General features: G+C 26.3%; 3 protein-coding genes across 3 annotated transcripts in view; 1 reads left to right on the top strand and 2 right to left on the bottom strand.

Annotated features, from left to right (window-relative positions):
• The window catches only part of LOC101510492 (reticulon-like protein B2), an 8,016-nt gene extending 3,989 nt beyond the window's left edge, over nt 1-4,027 (bottom strand). Inside the window, exons 1-2 of the mRNA XM_004503603.4 lie at nt 3,938-4,027; nt 3,171-3,291 (exon numbers count right to left, since the gene is read on the bottom strand). The gene's annotated coding sequence lies outside the window, so the exon portion shown is untranslated. The remainder of the gene's footprint in view (nt 1-3,170; nt 3,292-3,937) is intronic.
• A 1,890-nt stretch (nt 4,028-5,917) lies between these two features.
• On the top strand, nt 5,918-7,652 carry LOC101510821 (probable membrane-associated kinase regulator 2). Its single transcript, XM_004503604.4, has 2 exons — nt 5,918-7,105; nt 7,230-7,652. The coding sequence occupies exons 1-2, from the start codon at nt 6,040-6,042 to the stop codon at nt 7,292-7,294; spliced, it is 1,131 nt and encodes a 376-aa protein (XP_004503661.1). The 5' UTR covers nt 5,918-6,039; the 3' UTR covers nt 7,295-7,652.
• Nucleotides 7,653-13,195: 5,543 nt separating this feature from the next.
• On the bottom strand, nt 13,196-14,178 carry LOC101511140 (late embryogenesis abundant protein At1g64065-like). Its single transcript, XM_004503605.4, has one exon. It carries the CDS (start codon nt 14,060-14,062, stop codon nt 13,376-13,378), a length of 687 nt encoding a protein of 228 aa, XP_004503662.1. The 5' UTR covers nt 14,063-14,178; the 3' UTR covers nt 13,196-13,375.
• Between the last annotated feature and the right edge of the window lie 8,185 nt (nt 14,179-22,363).

The following is a 22,363-nucleotide window of genomic DNA, read 5'->3' on the forward strand; positions in this document are numbered from 1 at the left end:
ACTCTTTCAATGTCTCAAGTTATACCATTTAACTGATTCATGAGTTTTTCTTTCGTTTAATTTTCATTTATAATAATTGTAATTTGTAAGAAATTGTTTAAGTTTATTTCTAAAACTTTGCTTAACAAAACACGCTAAGGAAGGACCATCCTTCTGGGAAATAATGGAACAAATAATAATCATGATCAACAAATAAGTTTAAAATGTATCAGTAATTTAGAGTTGGTTTTAAATATGAAATCAATTTACAAGAAGAAAAAGAAAGAATAAAAAAAAAAGATAAATCAATCTTATAAAGAAATAATAATCATTGCGAAAAACTTAAATCACAAATCACACACAGAGTTATCAAAATTCCTTTTTATGTAATATTTTTTATTTCCGCATAAGAGGGAGATAACTATTGGTTGCTTTTCCAAAATAAAGACACATTTTTATTCTTGTAATAACTGTGTAAAGTTTTTTGAAAGATTTAGCATAAACATGAAATTGAATGAGCCAAATAAATGAAATTTTTAAATAATTAAATAAAGTTGGTTTTCAAGTTTAAAAATTAGTTTGATTTTCTTTTTAAAATAAGTTTTAAAAAATTAAAAAACTTAAAGACTTGTTTAGTTAACTTATATGTAAAACTGTTTCTTATTTTCAATAAAAAAGCTAAAATGTTAAAATAAACTATACTTCGTTCACCTCCTAACCTAATTTCATATTACCAAGTATCGTTTCCTAAAAATTGGAGGTTAAAACAAAGGACATGTCTTAATTTATATACTATAATTTTAGTTTGTATCTTGTGGTTTTTGCTACAACTTATAATTAGTTTGTTCTCATTAGCTAGTAAAAAACTTGAACCGGGTATATTTAAATTAAATTATTATATTTTAATAAATTGGGATGTCGAAAAATAAATTCAATTTTTTATCTTCAACCAAACAAGTATAAAATATTAGAGATTACATTATTAGTGTAAATTTACATTTATTAATTGTAATTTGCCAACACATCATTACAACAATAAAGTTTCTCTTTATTTGAGAACAAGCGCGAGATCCTTCCTCTCGTCTCATTTTGTTTTTTCTCTTTTTTTCATTTAAAATAGGTGATTTAGGACTAATTTTTTTTATATGAAATCACTCTTCTAAATAATTTTTTTCTTCTTCTATACAAATAAATGATATTTACATACTTCATTTTGTTGAATGTTTTTATATAAATTTTTTTGTCGTCTTAATGCGACGTTGTTTTAGTTTTTTGTCCTACTGAGGTATTGTTTTGATTTGTTATTTTGTTGCATTGTTTTTTTAGTTCAGAATGACACATCAACTTCGATCAACTGGAAATTTAATAGGGCAACTTTAGAGGCATAAGTATTCGAGGCTTCGGAGGCATAAGTACTCGAGACACATTCATTTTGTTTAATTTATAAATTTTGTCATATTTGTAGACATTTTATCGTTTTATGTTATAAATATTGATTGTGTGAATTTGTTCCCAGATTCATCCTTTTATTTTTAACAAGTTTAAATTGTATTGTTCTTCCTTAATGTAATTTTTATCGATTCGAATAAATAAATACTATTTTTTATTAAAAAAATTTGCCAAATTATCAAATAAAAAGTTGAAAATTGAAGTTATGCAATTATTTGGCATAACTTTATATTGTTATAAAACAAATATATACTTTATATCGAAGTTGTATGCCCTTTAAATTTAAGCTCAAATATTAATTAAATTAGCTACGTTAACTATTTCTCTTAACATGGACTATTTTAATATGTTAATATTCCTAATTGTAGGAAACCATATAGAAATACAGAATGAAAGTTGGAAAGGGCTAACCCCAATTACTTTCGTACCTCCTCATGTTTAGACCCGGACTTTACAGACTCTAATCCAAACATAAAGGAATTTATGGTCCCATGTCCAACTTGTTTGTGAGTTATTCAGGCACCCCAGCAAAAAAAGATCAAAGGCGCACAAGTTACTTCAAAGAAGAAAAAGCACAGTGAACATAAAGCAAGACAAAGTACAAGCAACAAAACATAGTTTAAATAGGATTTTATATAAAGTTAGTTTATAAAAAATGTCACTTTAGATGTCATAATATATAGAACTTAATTTTATAGGTATATTATTTATTTATTTATTTAAAGATATGATATATTTGTACGTCTTGAAATATAGCTTTTAAATAGACTAATGGATAGAGGATATGAGATTCGTTTGTTTGGTGACTGGGGTGGAAAAGTTAGTAAGTTGAGTGATAAAAAGGTTGCAACTTTGATATCTACAAATATGAAAATATTAATAGATTATATCAAAGATTCAGTGAGATCTAAAAATAAGTTTATTATGGTGATCAAGATTAAAGCGAAGAAGATGACTGACTTAAAGTTTATTAAATATCACTTTGTGTTTTCCATGTCGGGGTACCCACAAGCATTTCAACACTTAACGAGATATTCGTTTGAGAATAGTGAGATATTTTAGAATGAGAAATATGCATCTTTTTATTGTATCAGATTAATGCTATATATAGCACGAAGATTGGATCCATTGAAGACAACAAAATGGCTGCACGACGAATATTGTGCCATGAATTTCTCTTGTCTACTCTTAGTCATTGAAATTAAAGTTAGTAGCTATTTAGGGTTGAGGCTAAATACAATTAATAGACAAACATTAGGTATGTGTAAATTTAGTGATGACCGACTAAGCCTTTGACCTATCTAAAATACCTTAATTTTTTTTAATCAAATTCTAATTCGACTTAAATATTTATTTTCACTCTTTCATATCATATAATTTAAGTGTTAAAAGAATTCACCAGATATAAATTCACCATTTACAAAACACCCCCTCCTAACGTTGAAGCACAATGTATGGCATGCGGTGAATTCTCATTTACATATCCTCATTTTGTCTAATAACAAATTCAAATATTAGGTTATTTCACACAACTTAATAAAAATTTATAAATGACAGAAATAACACAATTTCATCAATATTATTAATTATTGATGTATTTTTTAAATCATAAATATAAAATAATAATTTGAGAGTTATACAAATAATAATAGTTGATTAGAGTTACAATCAGAATTAAAACAATTAAAATATTTTGAAAACTTCAATCGATTATCTTTTAGGACAAATTTTAAAAAATGTACCTGATATTGTGGGAAGGAGATAGTAAACTGGTGAGAGAGACAGAGTGTGAAAGGGGCATGAATTTTGTGGATGAATGTAATATACAAATTTTTTTCTTTCTATCTTGCCATTTCATCATAGCTTGCTTACAAGGAAAATGTATACAATATAAGTTTAGTACACAGATATAAATGGTCGTAAGATAAATGTATACAATATAATTTAATATAAAATGTGATTAATATAAATTAGGCATAAAAGTTGGGCAAAAGTTGTTGTCCTGTTTTTATAATATTTATGTATTGTTTAAATAAAATCAACTAATTGAAGAGTCAATAGAAAAATAAATATTATATTATAAATTAGATATTTAATTTATGGTGTTATATTTTTGGCCTATCAACATCCTCTTGATACTAAAAATATCATGCTATTATATTGGTTTTAATTATCTTTATTAAATTGATTTATAAAAGTAAAAGGTGATATTATTTATAAACTATTTTAAAACTTTATCTCGGATATATGAGACTTGGTTTTTTTCTCAAAAATAATTGTATTATAATGTAGTAATATAGTACAGTACAGTGTTTCTAATTTTCTCATAACAACAATAGGGAAATGAACTAAGTATTTGCTTGTTTTAATTCTTATTGATCCCATAAACCAAAGCAATAATAAATTTGTGTTAGATCGTAAAACTAGTGAATATCGAGGAAAAATAACTGAAATTTTAATATGAGCTATATAAATTTTTGAGAGAGAAAGTGGGGTAGAAACGGATTACCTTATTGAAACCGAAATCTTTAACAGATAGATGCAAAAGGCAGAGAAAACAGCACAGGCATGAGAAGAAAAAGGTGGAATAGCTGAACCATAGTTGTTGTATTTTATTTGTAATTTGTAATAATAATAGGTTGTGTGGTCTTTGGTTGCAAAATGGATCTATTTGCTACTTGAAAACGCACATTTAACGAATATGCGTTCGCTATACCTTTGGCCATTGCAAAGTACTCCAAAAAAAATATTGTCTCAAAATAATTCACTATTTTAACTTTTTAATAAATTTATTTCTCATGTGATGTCGCATGGGTATTGTACTAGTTTACATTAAAAATAATATTTTTTATTATATATTTATAATATTAATAATATATTAATATTAAAAAATAATAATATTCTATCTCTTTCATTTAGGTAGATTAAAAGAAAATCTCCTCAAATCTTTGAAAATTTGTTTATGTTTATGAGAGAGAAATAAATTAAAAAAAATATACATGTAATTTCACCGTGATTAATTTACAGAATTACAATGTTCCGGATTCAAATTCGGAACAAAACGTCATAACAATATCGATATGTAGTTAAGTTATAATTTAAGGACATTTTATATCTTAATTACTAAATTATTTTTTTAGGACCTAACAAAAATGTACATTTAATATTTTAATTACTAAATTATATTTTTTTCATAAATGGACCATCAATTATTTGATGGACCGAAACTCAGGGCCAGCTCCTTTGGGCCTCAACTTTTTTAAAGCCAGAAAATCATTTTTTTATTTAATCAATTAATACTATTATTTTTTAAAGCCTCATAATATAAATTTTACTTAGTAATTTTGCTACTAATTAATTAAGTAAAAATTTAATCAGTCATGTAAACATATTAATTTGTTTTTTAATATTGTATAAACTAATTATACTTAAAACACCCCTCTAATTTTGTTTTTTATGAGTTAATTTAGAATTTTGCTTCATAAAGGGTGATTTTAGAATATATAATTACTTTTTTTTATTTATTTTTTTTTATTTTTGTAAAATCAATTTCTATAAAGGGTGATTTTAGCATATATAATTAATTTCTACAAGACTAACTAACTTTTTTAAATAGTGTAAAAGTTATTTTATTTTTATATATGAGATTGAATGGAGTAAATTACATTAACCTCTTCTGTGGTATGCTTAAATATACAATAATACACTATAAGAACTTAAATTTTTGTGATGCACACGTAAAATATGCGTCGAATAAAATTATAATTTTTTATCATAATATTATTTTCAAGTTACAAATAATGTATTATTACTATAACTTATTTTACATGGATAAATTAAGAATGTTTCATTAAAAAATTTCCAACGATAAACTTAATTCAATGTAATAAAAAGCCTAAAAGAATGGTATTAGACATGTTGAATCTCCATGTAATCCTAATAATTATGGGTGTATTAAAATTGATAAATTAATATGAAGACAATTTTAATCTTGAAAATAGTATCAATTTATTAAAGTAGCTAGAAATGTTTTATGGATTAGAAATACAATGTTGAATGGGTTAGATAATAAAATTGCAAAAATTCCTACTAACAATGCAATGTTGTTGGAAAAAGCAGGGAGATCCAAATATGTTATTGTAGAAATAAAAATAGAAAAATTGGCGAAAATGAATGAGTATAATATAATCCACGTTTAAGTATAAAAAATTGGATACTAACATGGAAGAAATGAAACTACATTTAAAAGTTTGAAAATCAAAGAGCTGGCTTGACAGTGTGAGATGCCTATGAAAGGATGGAGAGAAATGGAAGGTTTGCAATTTAGAAGTGGGACGTTTTCACCATTTATTGCAGAAAAAAACTTAGATAGGTGTAGTTGAATTAAAGAAAAAAAGTAATGAGAAAAGTAAAAGTAGGGTAAAAGAGTAGGAAAATTACTGTGTTGTGTTTGATGATAGTATTAAATAATGGGTCCGGCGTGACACGACCCTGCAATGCAACCGAGGAAAGAGACAAAACCAAACCTTCTCCTCTTTCTTTCTCTACTTATCACTCACCACTACTCACCTACTCTTTTTGTTATTTACTCACTGCTCACTGCTCTCAACCATGGAAGCTCTCAAATACTGGAAACCCACTCAAACACCTCCCATACTTCCCTCCCCTGCTACACCAACACCAGAACACCACACCCACTACGTTGAAACCACCACTGATGATGACGATCAAGATCAAGATGAAGATGAAGAAGAAGAAGAAGAAGAAGGCTCTTTCTTTGACCTAGAGTTAACTCTACCCCAACAACAACGAGATGATGCTGACAATGACTCAGAGTTTGGTTTCACGCTTTCCCCTTCACCCAATGACCAAACCACCGACCCTAACCTCCTGCACTTGGAGCTTCATTCCTCCGAACCTAACTCCAAGCCTCACTTCACCGCTTCATTCTTCAAATCCGCCACCAAATTCCGTGTTTTCATGTTAGGTCTCAACAAATCCAACCCTAACGTTCTTAACCATAATTCCAACTCCTCTCACTCCAACGCTCAAAATCTTAACCAAAAACAAGAATCAGATTCGCAGAAAAAGAAGAAGCTATTCACTGTCAAATTCAAGGTAGATGAAGTTCCTATTCTCTCCTTGTTCACCAGAGATAACATATCCAAAGCAAAAACTCATAATCAAAATAATAAAGTCTCTGAAAAGGACAACAAAGAACACAACACTGAGGAATCACAGTTAGAGTCACCTTCTTCTTCTTCTTCATCTTCTTCTTCTGATGACAAATTAAGCTTCTCAAAGGAAGTAATGCAAAAGTATTTCAAAAAGGTTAAGCCTCTCTACGTAAGAGTTTCTCGAAAGTACGCCGAGAAATTAAAGTTTTCTGCTCAGCTCAACTCGCCGGCGCCGGAGAAGGCTCAGGCGGACGTGGTTACTAGTGAAAATGGGGGAAACAACAATGTAAAAGGTCAGAAACAGGGGACTCTGCCTCTGCCTGCAGGGTTGCGAGTTGTGTGCAAGCAGTTGGGGAAAAGCCGTTCGGCGTCTTCGTCGGTGCCGTCGACGGAGGAAGCGACAGTTTCTTCAAGGCGGCGAGATGATTCGCTGGTGCAACAACATGATGGGATTCAGAGTGCGATTTTGCATTGTAAGAGCTCCTTCAATGCTTCTAAAGGTAAAATAATTAATTAATTTTCACTTTTTCATTTGTTTGTTTTTTTATTGTTAATTATATAAGGATTGTTGAAGATATTTACTTGAATAATAGTAATAATGAAATTTTGATAATTTGAATACAGAATGCGAGTCTTCTGAGTTACAAGTATCTGAATCTGTGAGTGATCCATTGCATATTGAATCGTGAAGAAAACTTAAGAAGAGGATGGAGGGGCCTTGAAGCAAAGAAACAGCGAATGAGTGGATGAAGTATGTATGTAGAAAGGAAAATGTTAGTACTAGGTACTAGCTAGGTAGCTAGCTAGGACAATTTAGTAAGCAGAAAAGAACAAGTAAAAATGTTGGGTTGAAGGGGGCAGGGCAAGGCAAGGCAAGGCAGAGCAGGTGACAGTAACTGCTTTCTGATGAATGAGCCTACACAATAGTTCCTGTATAATGTGGATGTGGTTGGAATATATCCCTTCTTTCAAGCATTAAAACAATCCCAAACAATCGTGCATTATTCACAACTTATATGAATACCGATTAAAAGTTTTAAATTTTAATGATCCATCTTTTTAAAATTAAACGTCTATTATCATTTTTATTTTTATTAAAAAAAAAACAAAATACAAAACATCAATGGTTTAAAGTTAATTTTCTTTTCGAAATCACCTCTCAAATTTTTTATTTATATTTTTACATAAATTTATTCTCTCTTCATGTTTTTTTTTATCTAGTTTGTTAACTACGGTACTTTTCTATCTTATTACAATGTTCATTTTATTTAGGCTAAATTACATTTGTGGTCCTTTAACTTAATTTCAGATAACATTTTAGTCTTTTATCTTTTTTTTTTCGACTTGGTCATTTATTTTAATTTTAAGTGACAATTTGATATTTTATATTTTAAAATTTCAACAATGATATCCTTTTTTATACAAAAATTCAAAAAAACATTCAATCAAAACTCATAAAATTAATTATATTCTTCAATATAATACAAATTTCATCAAATTCGTAACGCAAATCTTCAAATAAACTCATATTTTCATACTTTATTTGATATTTTTAGGAATAAAGGACTAAATCGGAAAGAAAAAAAAAATAAAGGACTAAAACGTTACCTGAAATTAAGTTAAGGGACCAGGGATTGTAATTTAGCCTTTTATTTATATTAATAGATTTATCTTAATCCACTATAAACAAATTCAATAAAGGACTTCAACATTCTTAATATTGTAGATTTGGAGTCATAAGTATTTCAATCACTTTAATTTTGTTAAATTTGCAATTAATTTTTCATTTTATACTATTAATTTAAATGTTGTAATTAGTTCATAGATTTATTATTTGTGATATTTGACGAATTTGTATTTGTGTTGTTCTTTATAGATATATTCTTTTAATTAATTTGAATGAATAAATATTTTTTACGTCCCAAAATAATTGACTCCTTTGCAATATGTTTTACTTTACATTTATGACATTGATCATGCATCAATAATTAATAAGGATAATTTGATGAATTTAATATCTCCTCTTATATTTATACACTTTAATTAATTTATGTGAAACAATCAATTGACTCAATTATTTTCGGACATATGAAGTATTATTAGTTTAAAAAAATAAGTATTAGATATTAAATCAACATAAATTGTGTCACAAATTATTACTTATTTATCCATAATTGACCTTATTATTAAAGTGGTGCACCAATTCTCAATTACATTATATAATTTTTAATTTACTCCTTATAATTTAGTACTTCTTCCTCTCTTTGTTTTAGATGTTAACAAGTGATCTTACTTACTAGTATTCTAAAATTAAATATAAAAAAAAAAAAGTAATTAAAAAGTTAATGTATTTAACTTTAATTTTTAATCAGATAATTTTTCAAATATCATTTTTGTTTATATTTTATTTCAGATAAATTTCTTTAACAAAAGAATCCAACTCTAGTGCAATCAATAATTGCCACGTTCATACATTTGCGATATTGATAATTGTTTGATATAAATTAGATGGTTGAAATTAAAATTCAATATTTTAAATTAAAAAATTAAAATTACAATATTGATATATTTAAATCATCCAATGAAGTCCGGGCGATTACGATTTTCCAGAATGCATATTTCCTGACATCTGGGAGTCGAAATTATAACGGGAGTAAAAGCAGCGCATAATCCAGAAGAATCATATAATTTGTTGTGGATTGAGGTAGTACTACCACATTTGAACAAACAACTCCGCGAGCCATCATCATCAAGATATATAATTGGTTTTCTTCTTGCCTTTAGCAAATAGCAATGTATGTTTTCATCGGGAACCTGCTTTAGTGGTCCAGTCAGTGGATGTCAATTTTAAAATATAATGAAAACAAAAATAGTAGTACCATTTGTTTCGATTAATTAATAATCATTGCTGTAGATTTGATAAAGTTTCAAACTTTTAATAATTTAGAGGATCATAGTTATTCGAGACGACGGAAAATGCGGTCAGAGAAGTGGGAAAGATGGGGACATGAGCAGTGAAAGTGAGATTGTTTTTGGGTAAAGAAAGGAAAAGTGTTCTTCACAAACACAATAACTGAGGACATGTAATTCCACAAGGAAAAATATTTGAGTGGTTGTTAGATTTTTAGTACAAAATTTAGACATACACGTAAAAGTACATATTATTTAATTTTAATTTATTAGAAAGAATTTCAATTATTAGATATTGCTATAACTTTTGTTATAATTGTAAAAATGATCAAGATACATCACTTATAAACGATAAAAGACAATAAATTAATAATAAAAAAATAGAACGCTTGTTAAAACAAAAGTAAAAGTATATTTAAACATTTAATTTTTTTTCTCTTTATCACACAAGTGTTTCTCAATTTTTAATCTCACATTTTTTTTTTCAAACGAGATGTAGGAATGTAATAAGTATTAGATAATAAGTTAAACCTAATGAGAATGTTTGAGTTTGTAATGTTAATAGACATAATTCAAATCATATTCGAGACGATTGTAAAATAAATTTGAAGTATGTGAAATATTTTTATAAAAATGGATATACAAAAGTGGCAAGAACAGTAGAGAAAATGAAATAAAATAGTGGAAGAAAACTTAAGAATGTATTTGAACTGGAAGAAGAAGAGGATTGAGAGACAAAGAGCAAAAGTTTGACTCTTAACTATTTCTTTAACTTTGTTGATTCTTATGTACATGAGTTTGAAGATGTGTTTTGAGGAGTTTGATTTTTAATGTGTTTAAGGGAGTTAATATATTTCGAAAACAGACATCATTTGTCCATGTTGAGAAGAAAATCAATGTGACAAAACTTTACTTGACACCTTTGTGAAAACAATGCAACTCTACTTTTATCGTCAAATTTAGGTTGAGAAAAGTATGTTGAGTTGTGCATATCAACTCCAAAATGTATAACTTTGTCTTCACCTTTAAAATTTCTTATCTTGACTATGAATATAAAACGATATTAATTGTACCATATGAAGGTTTATTTCATAACTTTAACATATTTGATGACTTCTCTCAATTTTTATTTGACCTTAAATAAAAGTTTAACATTGTTCTTCGTAAATTTGACTTGTGTTATTTTTTTTTTTCCATATAAGTTATGATGAAGTTAAATTTGAGCTCAAATTTCTTTTAAGAAGGTAGAAATAATAAGAATTTAAAAGAAGCTCGTTAGAAGGAAAATACAAAAAACTTAAAGTGAAGACTTTAGAATATTTATTTTATTTTATTTTATTTTATTATGTTTCAGTTAAATTATAATAATTTAAACTATTTTCATTAAATGGTGTAACCTCATTTAATAGGCCTTTGTTTATGTTTTGAGGCGTTTTAAATTTTTCCTATAAATATTCTAGTAAATACTTTGTTTGGAGACTTGAAGTAGACTATTCTCAACCTAATTCATTGTTCTTTTCTTTATTTTTCCATTTCATTTGTCATTTTATTTGAAAAAATATCGTGAATAGATTTTCCATCTCACTTGCAATCAACTTTACAAAGCCTTGATGAGTAGAATGTTCATAAGAGTGTTTTATTTAGGTTTACGAGTTTTCTACAAATCTATCTTTTAATTTTTATTCATATTTTCTTTATAAAATAACACTAATTATTAAATGATAAATAAATAAATGTATTGGTGTGTATTTATAGGGTCACATGTCATGACGGTTTGTTAATTTTTTTTTGTTGTAAAATTTGATTTGACGTTAGAGATCAAAACCAATTGTCTATAATTTTATGGAGACTAAATCAAAACAAAAAAACTTACAAGAACTAAAATAAAAAAATATATAAATATTTACAGGGATAAAAGATATATTCAAACTTTTTATTTTTATTTTTTATCAATAAAACAAAGTATTCATGCATTTATTCGTTTATATTATAAAAATTACATCGATAAAAAATAATATAATTCAAAGTCTATAAAATAAAAAACGATGAGTATCCGAATAAATTAACTATAACTAAAAATTATATCGATAAAAAATAATACAATTCAAAATCTTTAAAATAAAAAACGACCAGTATGTGAATAAAATAACTACAACTAAATTAATAATATAAAACGACACTTTTAGAAAAACTTTAGTTGCCAATTTTGAGACACAAATTTATTAACTACTTAGTTGGTTTGCATGAACAATATAAGGAGTTTTTAGACATAAATTCAATCACATTCTATGGTCCTGATATCTTTATAAATATTTTAAAAGTAATATAATAAAGTGACATAATATTAATATATGTTATAGGAATTTAATCCATGTTTTTTTAATTGGGTATAAAAAAACCAAAATGTAATCCATGTTTTTAAGTCCTTAGAAAGCGTCACCATTTTCTAGTTGCCAGTGGTCCCACAACATTACATTTATCTAACTCTTTGGATTACAAGAAACTCCAATTGTTTGCCCACATTTGTCTGAGAGCTGCCGTATTGTGAAATGAAATGTGAATAAAAAACCTAAGTTAGTCTTCAATTTCTATTTGAGGGGGACATTAACCTAACAACAATCTTGATACGATTATAATAATAATCCAAACCTGCTTACTTTATTGAGTTTAATAAAAGCAACAACGAGGTGCTTTCGACAATGTGAAGTTTTCTGGATGGCAAAGTTTCACTTGTAGCCTAGCTGCCACCTAAAGTTGTGTGATTGCACTTGCAACTTAATAAGACAATGTATATTTAGTTTGACTTTTAGATGTTTTCAAATTGATTCTAAATATACAGAATTCAATTTGATATCGATAGGTTTAATTCAATTGATATCGATAGGTTTAATTCAATTGATGAATATAAATATTGATAAGTTAAATATTACGAGTTTGAACATCATATTATGGAATTGTATGTGAATTTGTTTATCAATTATCTATACAAAAGGAAATCATTTTTCAAAGTTTTCATCCATTTGTTGCAGGTTTTGAAAAAAAATTAGAATATGAAAAAATTTAAAAATTGTTTCAAACGGAAAAACTATTTTGTAATTAATATTTTTAATAAAAAAAAAGTTCATTAATGTGGACAAACACCAAACCATTTCATATTTTTTTTAAAATCTCTAACAAATAGTCTTTAAATTATTGAATATTAAAATAATTTTTTTTATAATGGTACCAAATAGACTCTAAATTTTTTGGAGTGAAATTGATTTAGCATCTAGAATTAATTTTAATTTAAAATTAAAATTTGTGACTCTTGACTTAAAATATGATTTTATTGTTCAACTCATTTTTACAAAAATATCTAAACATAAATCATTTTAGATTGAAAAAAACTTTAACTAAAACAAAATCATTCAACGTTTATTTTTGTTATCATTGAATCAAATTCACAAAATGTTATCTATTATGGGAAAGAAGCTCTCAAGTTAATGAATTAACATAATTGAATTCGAACAAGTCTTTGATTTCAAGAAATATATGCAAGTAAATGATAAATCTGACAATGTAAACCAATTGATTGCTAGAATGGATGCAACAAGAAATTCAAATTAATCATATATTTTTGACTAAAATCACATTAATACTAGTCAAAATCAATTCTGACATAATCTACCATAAAAAAAAAGTATGAAATATTCTTCTTTTCAGTGTAGGTGAAACATTTCTATCGAAGTATTTGATAAAAAAAAAAAAAAAAAAGCTACAAAGACACGTTTGTTTTTAAAACAATCTACAAAAACACTATAGGATACAAAGATCTAAGAAATACTATACCAGAATTAAATCCTTAATGAATTTAATGAAATCTAAACATTAACATAACCCACACAATTATCACCATGTGTAATTAAACCAGTAGTGATATTATATTGACTAGTACAATTTAATTCAACTCCAACTTTCCTCTTAAACAAATTCAAAATTTTCACCTTTCCATCCATCTTTGTATAGCTGCTAATATTCAAAGCTTGATCTCTAAGATCTATGATCCATTTTGGATTATTCACAAGCTTCGCCGCAATAATCTCCATCGTTGCGTTAAATCTTGATGTTCTTCGAGCCTTAGATTTCCCTGCCGGTGTTAAACCGCCTCCAATTTCAACTCCATTATAATAAACATGTGTTCTTACTGCTTTGTACTTGAAAGTGAATGAATTTGTATTCTTCACCGAAATATCAGCAAGAATAGTAACGTTATCATTAACGTTACTATTAACGCTGAAATTTCCACTTATAAGGGTAACACCGTTCATTCTAACTTCAGGTTCTTTGACATTGTAGACGGTGAAAGCTAGAACAATAATTATGACTACGAATAATAAAAACAGAGCAGTGATACAACCACACCAACGTATACACTTTTTAATGCGAATTGTTTGTTGTTCAGACATGTGTTGCTGTTGATTTTCTGCACTTGGGCTGCTGAAATGAGTTGATAATGATATGAAATTTGGTGCTATGCTTTTGAATTGCTCCCTCTCTGTATGAGCCATCTTTGATTTCTTATGACTTTGATTTTCTGTGTTCTTTTTGCCACTTACATATATTATAGTTTACTACACCTCCCTACTTTTTTATAAGGCACTTTTTATGTTAAATAAAAAACATATGTAGAGTATTTTATTTGTCCTCTTCTGTATAAGTATTCTTAACTTTTAAAAAAATTGAAATATGACTTCTAGTAATTGAGTATTCTAACTTAAAATAAGTAATTGGATATTCTAATTAGAGATTTAAATCGTTTACTTTATTTAGTTCATATATTAATGATTATTAAATCTAAATCAAATGATTTAAATATTAGATGTACAGTATTTCACTTTAAATTTTATTAAAAATTAAAATTAACATTTAGATCATTTAATTTAATTTTAAATATGTTGATGGTTGAATTGAGATGAAAAAGAAAAAAACTCTAGAAATAAAATGTGCCGAAGCAGTCAATGAGTGGAATTATACACGGCAGGAAATAGTATAATATTTTTGTAATTAGATGTAGATCCATAAACCATTCTCATGTCATGTGTTAGCGTTTTCAAATGGTTGATAATGATAATGATTATGATGACTCGTTGTCTTGACTTTTAAATTTAACTTAAAGATTGAGGCATTAAAGAGGAGTCGGTCCACGATTGATTTATTCCAATACGCGTTTACACCAATGGCCACGGCTTGAGAACCGTTGACTATATAATTAATGGGTATGGCTTGAATTAATGGGAAGGAGATGATTAGAAATATTAAATTAAGACAATTGAAATTGGAAGGAATCAAGTATTGGCGTGATGGAAACGATACTTCTACTCTTTCTAGAACCAACATGATACGCAGATATTAGATTTTCCATGTTTTTTTTCCTTTCAAAAATCAATGTTAATAATTTATATTGTTGGTATTTTTAGTGAGGATGAAGATCGAATTGAAAATTTCTTTATTGCTGATCTCTAACTCTCATATTTCAGTCATCAAATTAATATTATATCCCTTCTTAACAGATTAAATATATTTTTGTGAGAATCAGTTAATTCATATACAATACATATTTTTTATGTATGAATTTAATGAAACTATAATATCAATGTAAATACTTTTATACCGTCGGTTAACATAAGTCACGAGATGTATAATTATTGGTTAATGAAAATTACAATTATATAATAAAATAGTTAAATTAATATCTCTTATTAACTAACCCTAAAATTATATTACGGTGAGTCATTTTTTCCCTTTTATGTTTATTTGAAATGTTCATATATGTAGATAGTTTTTAATATAATTAAAAGCTAAAGATTTAATAACGATCAAAAAGTTGGTACTAATAGTAACAACATCATCATCCACACATCGATATTTGAAATTTGAATATTATTCTTATTTAATTTTTTGGTGTGAAATTATTAATGATTTATTTATAATCAAGGTTCTTTAAAAATTATTTTCAATTGAAATTAAGGACAAATTAGTTGATCTATTTTACGACATTATAGATCACAAATACGATTTTTAAAAATTTCAACATAAAAAAATTCGTCTCAGTAGATGCAATAATAATAATGGTATTTAATATTATTCTATAAATTATATATATATATATATTATAAGAGAACAATAAAATATTTTAAGAGAATTTGATTTAATAAAATTTAATTTAGATCTAATTGTTATCGATTAACTTTTAACTTTTAATTCTTCTGCTAGAATTTTACTTTCAAAATCATAAAAATTGTCGTGTTTCACCTAAAAAACTCTTTAGCATACTTAATGATTACGCTTATTTTGTCTATGCATGTTCGTGAGTTGATTTTTTTATTTTTCTTTAGAGTTTCTATTTTTTAGTCTAGAGATACTAATGCTTTTGGCTATATCGATTTTAGACCATGTTACAAAGTTTAGGAATCGATTACTTTGTGAAAAACAGTTTAGATAATGAAATTTAAATGAATTTTCAATAGTAGAGAATATAATATCACACAAATGAAATATTTAGGGGTATTGTGAATTAAATTAACAATAAAAATTCATAAATAAAAAAAATTGCAGCAGACAAGTTTTCCATAACAGAATCAACTTTTCAAAAACGCATATCTGAGAAAGAAAGAAATCAGTATACGAGAGTGTAACAAAATCGGGGACACATATCTGAAAAACTAAGAACGAAATTCGCAGCAACTCGTCTTCATCAACATAGATCTGAGAATGAAATCGACGAAGACTGATCGGAGATCTTTCTCAGTGGATTCATTACAACCTTTAAATCAAACCACAACCAATTCTCAACAAGGAAGCAACAACAAACGGTTCACTTTTTTCATTTGATTTAAAAAAAATATCAAATTAAATCTTTGCCACTCATTTTTGTTTTGTGTGTGGGTTCTAAGAGAGATTAAAGGGAGGGGAAAAAACAGAAGAAAAATAATTTGTGTGATGAATTGAGCATATGTTCAGGATTTTTTTGTTGGGTTTACATGACTATAATGGGGTTAGAGATGATTATTATGGAAAGAGGAAGGGGGAGGGCCAAAGAAAAAAACCATAAATTTTTTAAACTACTATTTTTTAGTAATTTTTTAATTGAAGTTATTTGGTCTATGTTTTTTTTAATGATTTTAAGTAATTCTTTAAAATTTTAATTTAGGTTTAGTTATCATTAATGCAATGTGGTTTTTTTTTTAAAATAGATTTAATTGTAGTTTTGGTTCATCTATTATTATTGATTCATGGAATTGGTTCTTTATTTTAAATTTGTCTTCACTCTCTTAAACTTTTAAACAAAAAAATGACGATTTAATATATTTTTAGTGACATGATATACAATTCTATGATATAGAATTATATAGATGCATTGGTTATTTATATGTCATTAATTAAATTAAAAATATGAAAAAAAATTCGAAGTTGAAAACTAAGTTTTTACTGTGTTTTATTTTAATTTCATGAATGTAAATCATTCTAATCATATGTCACGTTATTTAAAGTATCTAACGCCATTGTTTTTTAGTTAAAATATCATAGAGCGAGACCAAAATTGTCGACTTTTAAAATAAAGGAGACCAATTTCATAAATAAATAAAAATAAAAAGATTAAAACTGTAATTAAGTAAAAAAAGATATAACTTTTATCTCTGTGAGCATGAATTTTAGATATAAATCAGAGATCAAAATTAAAGAATTTGGTATTATAGAGATATAGTACATTTGTGTAAGACTTTATTAAAAAAAATTGACTTTATATTTAAAAAATTAATTTTTATGATAAATTATTTTTAAATAGTAGAAATTGTTTTAAATTTATTTTTTATTGATTAAAAAAATAATTTTGACATTCAATAATTTAAATATTCATTATTAAAGATTTTAACAAGATAAAATCATATGTTTTTTAAATGTATCTTTCAAAAATAATTTTTATTAATAGTTTTTTATTTTAATTATGTTTTGAATTTTCATTATACAAAAATATTATAGTAAATAGATAAAATACTTAAAATAATATTTTAAAATAAACTAAAAACAAGATTGTGTGAGTAAAATTGTGATGATGTATGAGTAAAATTGAGTCAATCAGTTAAATTTCAAACATCAAGATTGTCTGATCAGACTCGATGAATTAAGCATCGATGCTCAACTAAAAAACTAATATATATACATGGCGAATACCTCAAAAGAACGTCATAAGGATGTCATCCACCTTAACTTACATCAAAATTGACAAAGCCACATGAAACAAAGAATAAATATGTACAAGACATGCCAAGTTACAAGTTAAATAATGGTACTACGTTTGATAGAGAAATTCTAATTATAAGCCACAATCCAAGATACAAATTGTATATTCTCTCATTATGTGTAATTATCCTATATATCCGTGAATAAGAAAACAAATATTATTTGTGTGACAGAAACTTAGATTGATAAATCTAATTGTAATTAATTGTATTGTTTGTCCTCTCTTAGAGACTTATCAATTATCAGTGTCATAGACACAAACCCCTTTTATAAAACACTAATAATTAATAAATACAATTTAGTAGATGATTTTGCATAGAAGTGTGGATATTAAAGAATCAAAAAATTGAAATTTGGCCTTTGGAAATTTTTTTTTTAAGAAATTAAATATACAAATTTTAATGCACTATTTTTATATTTGATTTTTTCGAATGCGCTTTATGTACCATTTTTTTTAATTTGGATGAAATTTTCAAATACGACAACTATTTTGAAATGAATAAAGTAAGATTTTTAAAATTTTAAGAAATGAATTACATAATTTCTAAGATAAATTTCTACATTTGATTCATTCCATGTGCCATTAAGGCAATTGTTATCATTTACTTTTATAAATAATTTACCCTTGATTGATTGTGTTTCATGAGAATGAGAATACCAAATTATTAGTACTATTATCCCTGCCCTAACTATATGAACCATTTGAATAAATAATGAGAACTAAGAAAGTTGATTGCCATGTTAAATTTGATAAAAAAAATGGATATGATTTTACAAATTTACTTCAAAAGAGAGAATTTATTGATATTTTTATTAGAATATTTATTACGGATCGTAAAAAAATGTAACATAATTAGACATAAATAGGTAAAAGAATAATTAATGAAATTTAAAATTTTAAAAATATCTTATAAACAGAGAAGAAAAAAAAAAAAAAAACTCAACAGAGTCCTATTTAGCAACGTGGTAAATTTGCTATTTGGCAACAACATTACCAAATAGGTGGCTGTTCATAACATCTATCAAGACAAGATAAGGAGTGCAAAGGGTGGAACATTATTATGAGAAAATTTAAGTAACTATTGAGTCTTAAGAACCGAATTGTTGTGTTGATATATGATGTGCGTTTCATTTGTGTCAAAAAACAGTATTTTAGTTGATTAAATTATTAATATTGAAGCATTCTCTATAAAATAACAAGAAAAGTGAATAACTAATAAAAAAAGAGGGAATAAATCATTATAAAAATATTAGACCAAAACTAATGAAAACTACCATGTGCGAAGTTATACATGTGAAATAATGTAGACCAAATATGAATAAAAGGAATAATTTATTTTTTATATATTTCATTTAACACATTATAAGATATCTCAAAAATATAAGTAAAGGAATTTATCATTTAATACTATTATCAAACAAACTTTGCGAAAAAATTCTATTACTCACTAAAATAATAACAAAAGTATGATTTTTGTAGTCAATTATATTTAATCTTTTATATTTACTTATAATGCATAAATTAATCGTATAAAAAATTATTAGTTGATTAGGTGGTCTCAACTACTTTTGGCTTTAAAAATATTTTCTCATAGAACATATGTTTTATTATCAAGATGGATATGGCAAGACATTCTTCTCTCCAACTTGCACTCTTGGTTGCTTTTTCCATCATTGTATCAAGTTTAAAGTCTCAACTTAACGATTTGAGCAAATTTTCAGTAGATCATGTTGTGACTTTTTACAATATCAATCCAATTTTTTATCAAATATAAATCTCAGGTGTTATATAAAACTTTGTTCTAAAGTACATGCATATATTGTTTGTATTATGTATAAAAAATAATGATATTTCATTAAAAAATAAAATAATTACATAAAAAATTACTTGAAATATGTGACGTGAATTTTTATAAAAAAATCTGGTCCCAATCACAAAAAATTAAAAAGGAGCAAAGTTCAAGGAAGTTTTTTTAGAAGGATTAAAAATAAAATTGGTATAAGTTCAATGAAATAAAGTCCACTATAAACCATTACTTAAAAATCATTTAAAATTTCAACGATTACATATCATATTTTTAAAGTAGATGTTAATTATCATATTCATTTTCATGACTTAGATAATAATTTAAATAATATTGGTTCAATAAAAAAAAACACTAGAAAAACTGAATTTAGCGCCGGTCAGAAACCGACGCTAAAAGGCCAAAAGCCTACGCTAACGTTGATTTAGCGTCGGTGTCGGGCCTAGGCTAAAACAGTCGAAGCTAATAGGTAGCGTCAGCCAAAATTCATCTGACGCTAATATAGCGTCGGCTAGGCCTACTCTAAATCGACGATATCCTAATAGCTCTTTCTGCAGACGAAACATTCAAAACATAGAAAAATCAAGCACTCATATCATGCAGGGAAGAAAACTAAAGCACTCCCAAATAAATCAAATCCCCTTAACCAAGTACCTCCGCGATAGTATCAGCACCAAATTCCTTCCTCCATTTCAGCATGTCAGACCACATCAGCTTTGATTTCTCAACCTCAAATTTCCTTCCCTTAAGAAATCTATACAAAAAAATTACTTGGATAATTGGATAAGAAAAGTTTCATATTCTTACTTATTAAAAAGAATACACATTCATTCATGGAACCAAGGGTGGCCCAAAGTAAGGTGTGATCTGATGCTTAGTAAGACATCAGAGTAAACAAAATTTCAGGTGATCACAATCACATGTTAACAAAAGTTGAAGGACCAAACTAAACATGCAATCAAGTGTATATAATGACAAATGACATTTTGTATATCATAACTCCAGATTCCAAGCTGAAAACATTCAACTGCAAATTGAAAAAGCATATTTAAAATTGAAAACATTCAACACCAAATTGAAAAAGTATATTTAACACTGAAAACATTCAACTCCTCAGTATATTTAAGCGAACCCTAAGATTGTATTAGACTGAAATTGCTAAAAAGAGAAAATAGATAGCAAACCAACAATGGATAGCAAATCCCTAAATTAAAAATAATCCTAAAAACCGATAATTCGGTTGAAGACGTCGAAAGATACAGAGAGATGACGCTGAGAGAGTAAAAATGAGGGAAACCGATAATGGTGGTGGTGGGTTCGCGGCTTTGGACGAAGGCATCGCCTGGGTTCGCTGTAGTGAGAACGAGGAAAATGGAGAGTTGGTGAATGAGGGTAAAAGAGAGGGAAATCAAGAGGGTTTTCTGGTGAGTGAGGGAAAACGAGGGCGGCACAATACGAAGAAGGAAGGAAAGAGGCGAAGGCGGCGCTTGCAAGGCTGCCGCCGTGAGATTAGGGTGAAAAAGAGAGAAAGAACAAAAGTAAAGGAAAAAAAGAGAGTGAGGGAATAATATATTTTATTGAAAAAAGAGAGTGAGGGAATAATATATTTTATTGAAAAAAGATACTTATTTGTTCGCTTAAAAAAAAAAATAAAAAATCTTAATTTTATAACGTTTAAAAATTGTAGCGGATGATAAACTGTGAATAAAATTTAAAAAATAATAATAACATTTATATTTAACGGGGATTAAGAAAATCAGTCAATTTTACTCTATTTTTCTATAATTAATATAATAATTTTATTTTTTTTAACAATTTTTTGTTACATTCAAAAATTAATATATTTTGATATTATTAAATTAAATCACTCATATTTAAATAACATACTATTTATAAATGAGTTTGATTATATTTTAGATTTATTATCATTAAATTTCTAAGTTTTTATCATTTTAGAACTATTTTTAAATAAATTTTTTTATTATGATTTAAGTTAATATTAATATTAATATTAATATTAATATTTTAATTATAAAACCAATTTATTAAGTTATTTGAGTCAAAATTGAATAGATAAATTGCATCAAAAATTTTAATTTAGTTAATTAAATAGATACTATAATAATGCGCACGTAGACAAATAAAAAAATAATTAATCAAAATATTAGTTACTTTTAATAGGATTAAAAACAATTAAAATTTTCCAATCAGACAATGTAGCGTCGGCCTATCCGACGCTACCACGTTGACTTAAGTAAAAAACATGTAGCGTGACCGACGCTAGGGATTTAAAAATCACAAATTTTTTTCCGTAGTAGCGTCAGAGAAACCGACGCTAGTTAGCGTCGGATTCGTTAACCGACGCTAAAATTGGCAGCTAAAACATGTTTTTCTAGTAGTGTAATAAATTAATATCACTAAGTTAATGTCTTATTCATAAATTATTAGTTTTAAAAAGTATCATCAACAATCATTAGAATTTCTAATTATTTTAAGGATTGGTTCACAGCGTTGAATTTACTTTAAAGTTTGGAATTTATGCTTAAAATTTTAAAAGTAGCTAGTAGTTTAAATTTATTTTTTTTATTAATTTAAAAATTATCAATCTGATATTTTATTTATGTATTTATTTGTTAAATAAAAATAAATAAATAAATATTTACTTTAAAATATTAATTATTTTAAATTTTAAATAATTTATAAATTATTTAAAATTATAATAATTAAATTATTTTAAATTAGTTACTTTAAAATTATTTATAG

This window comes from Cicer arietinum, chromosome 6, assembly GCF_000331145.2.
Source record: "Cicer arietinum cultivar CDC Frontier isolate Library 1 chromosome 6, Cicar.CDCFrontier_v2.0, whole genome shotgun sequence".
Classification (NCBI taxonomy): domain Eukaryota; kingdom Viridiplantae; phylum Streptophyta; class Magnoliopsida; order Fabales; family Fabaceae; genus Cicer; species Cicer arietinum.

Excerpts from the sequence above, each read along its gene's own strand:
- LOC101511140 (XM_004503605.4), bottom strand. The coding sequence starts at position 14,062 with ATGGCTCATACAGAGAGGGAGCAATTCAAAAGCATAGCACCAAATTTC.
- LOC101510821 (XM_004503604.4), top strand. The coding sequence starts at position 6,040 with ATGGAAGCTCTCAAATACTGGAAACCCACTCAAACACCTCCCATACTT. Across the intron at positions 7,106-7,229 it reads CTCCTTCAATGCTTCTAAAG|AATGCGAGTCTTCTGAGTTA; the intron begins GTAAAATAATTA and ends ATTTGAATACAG.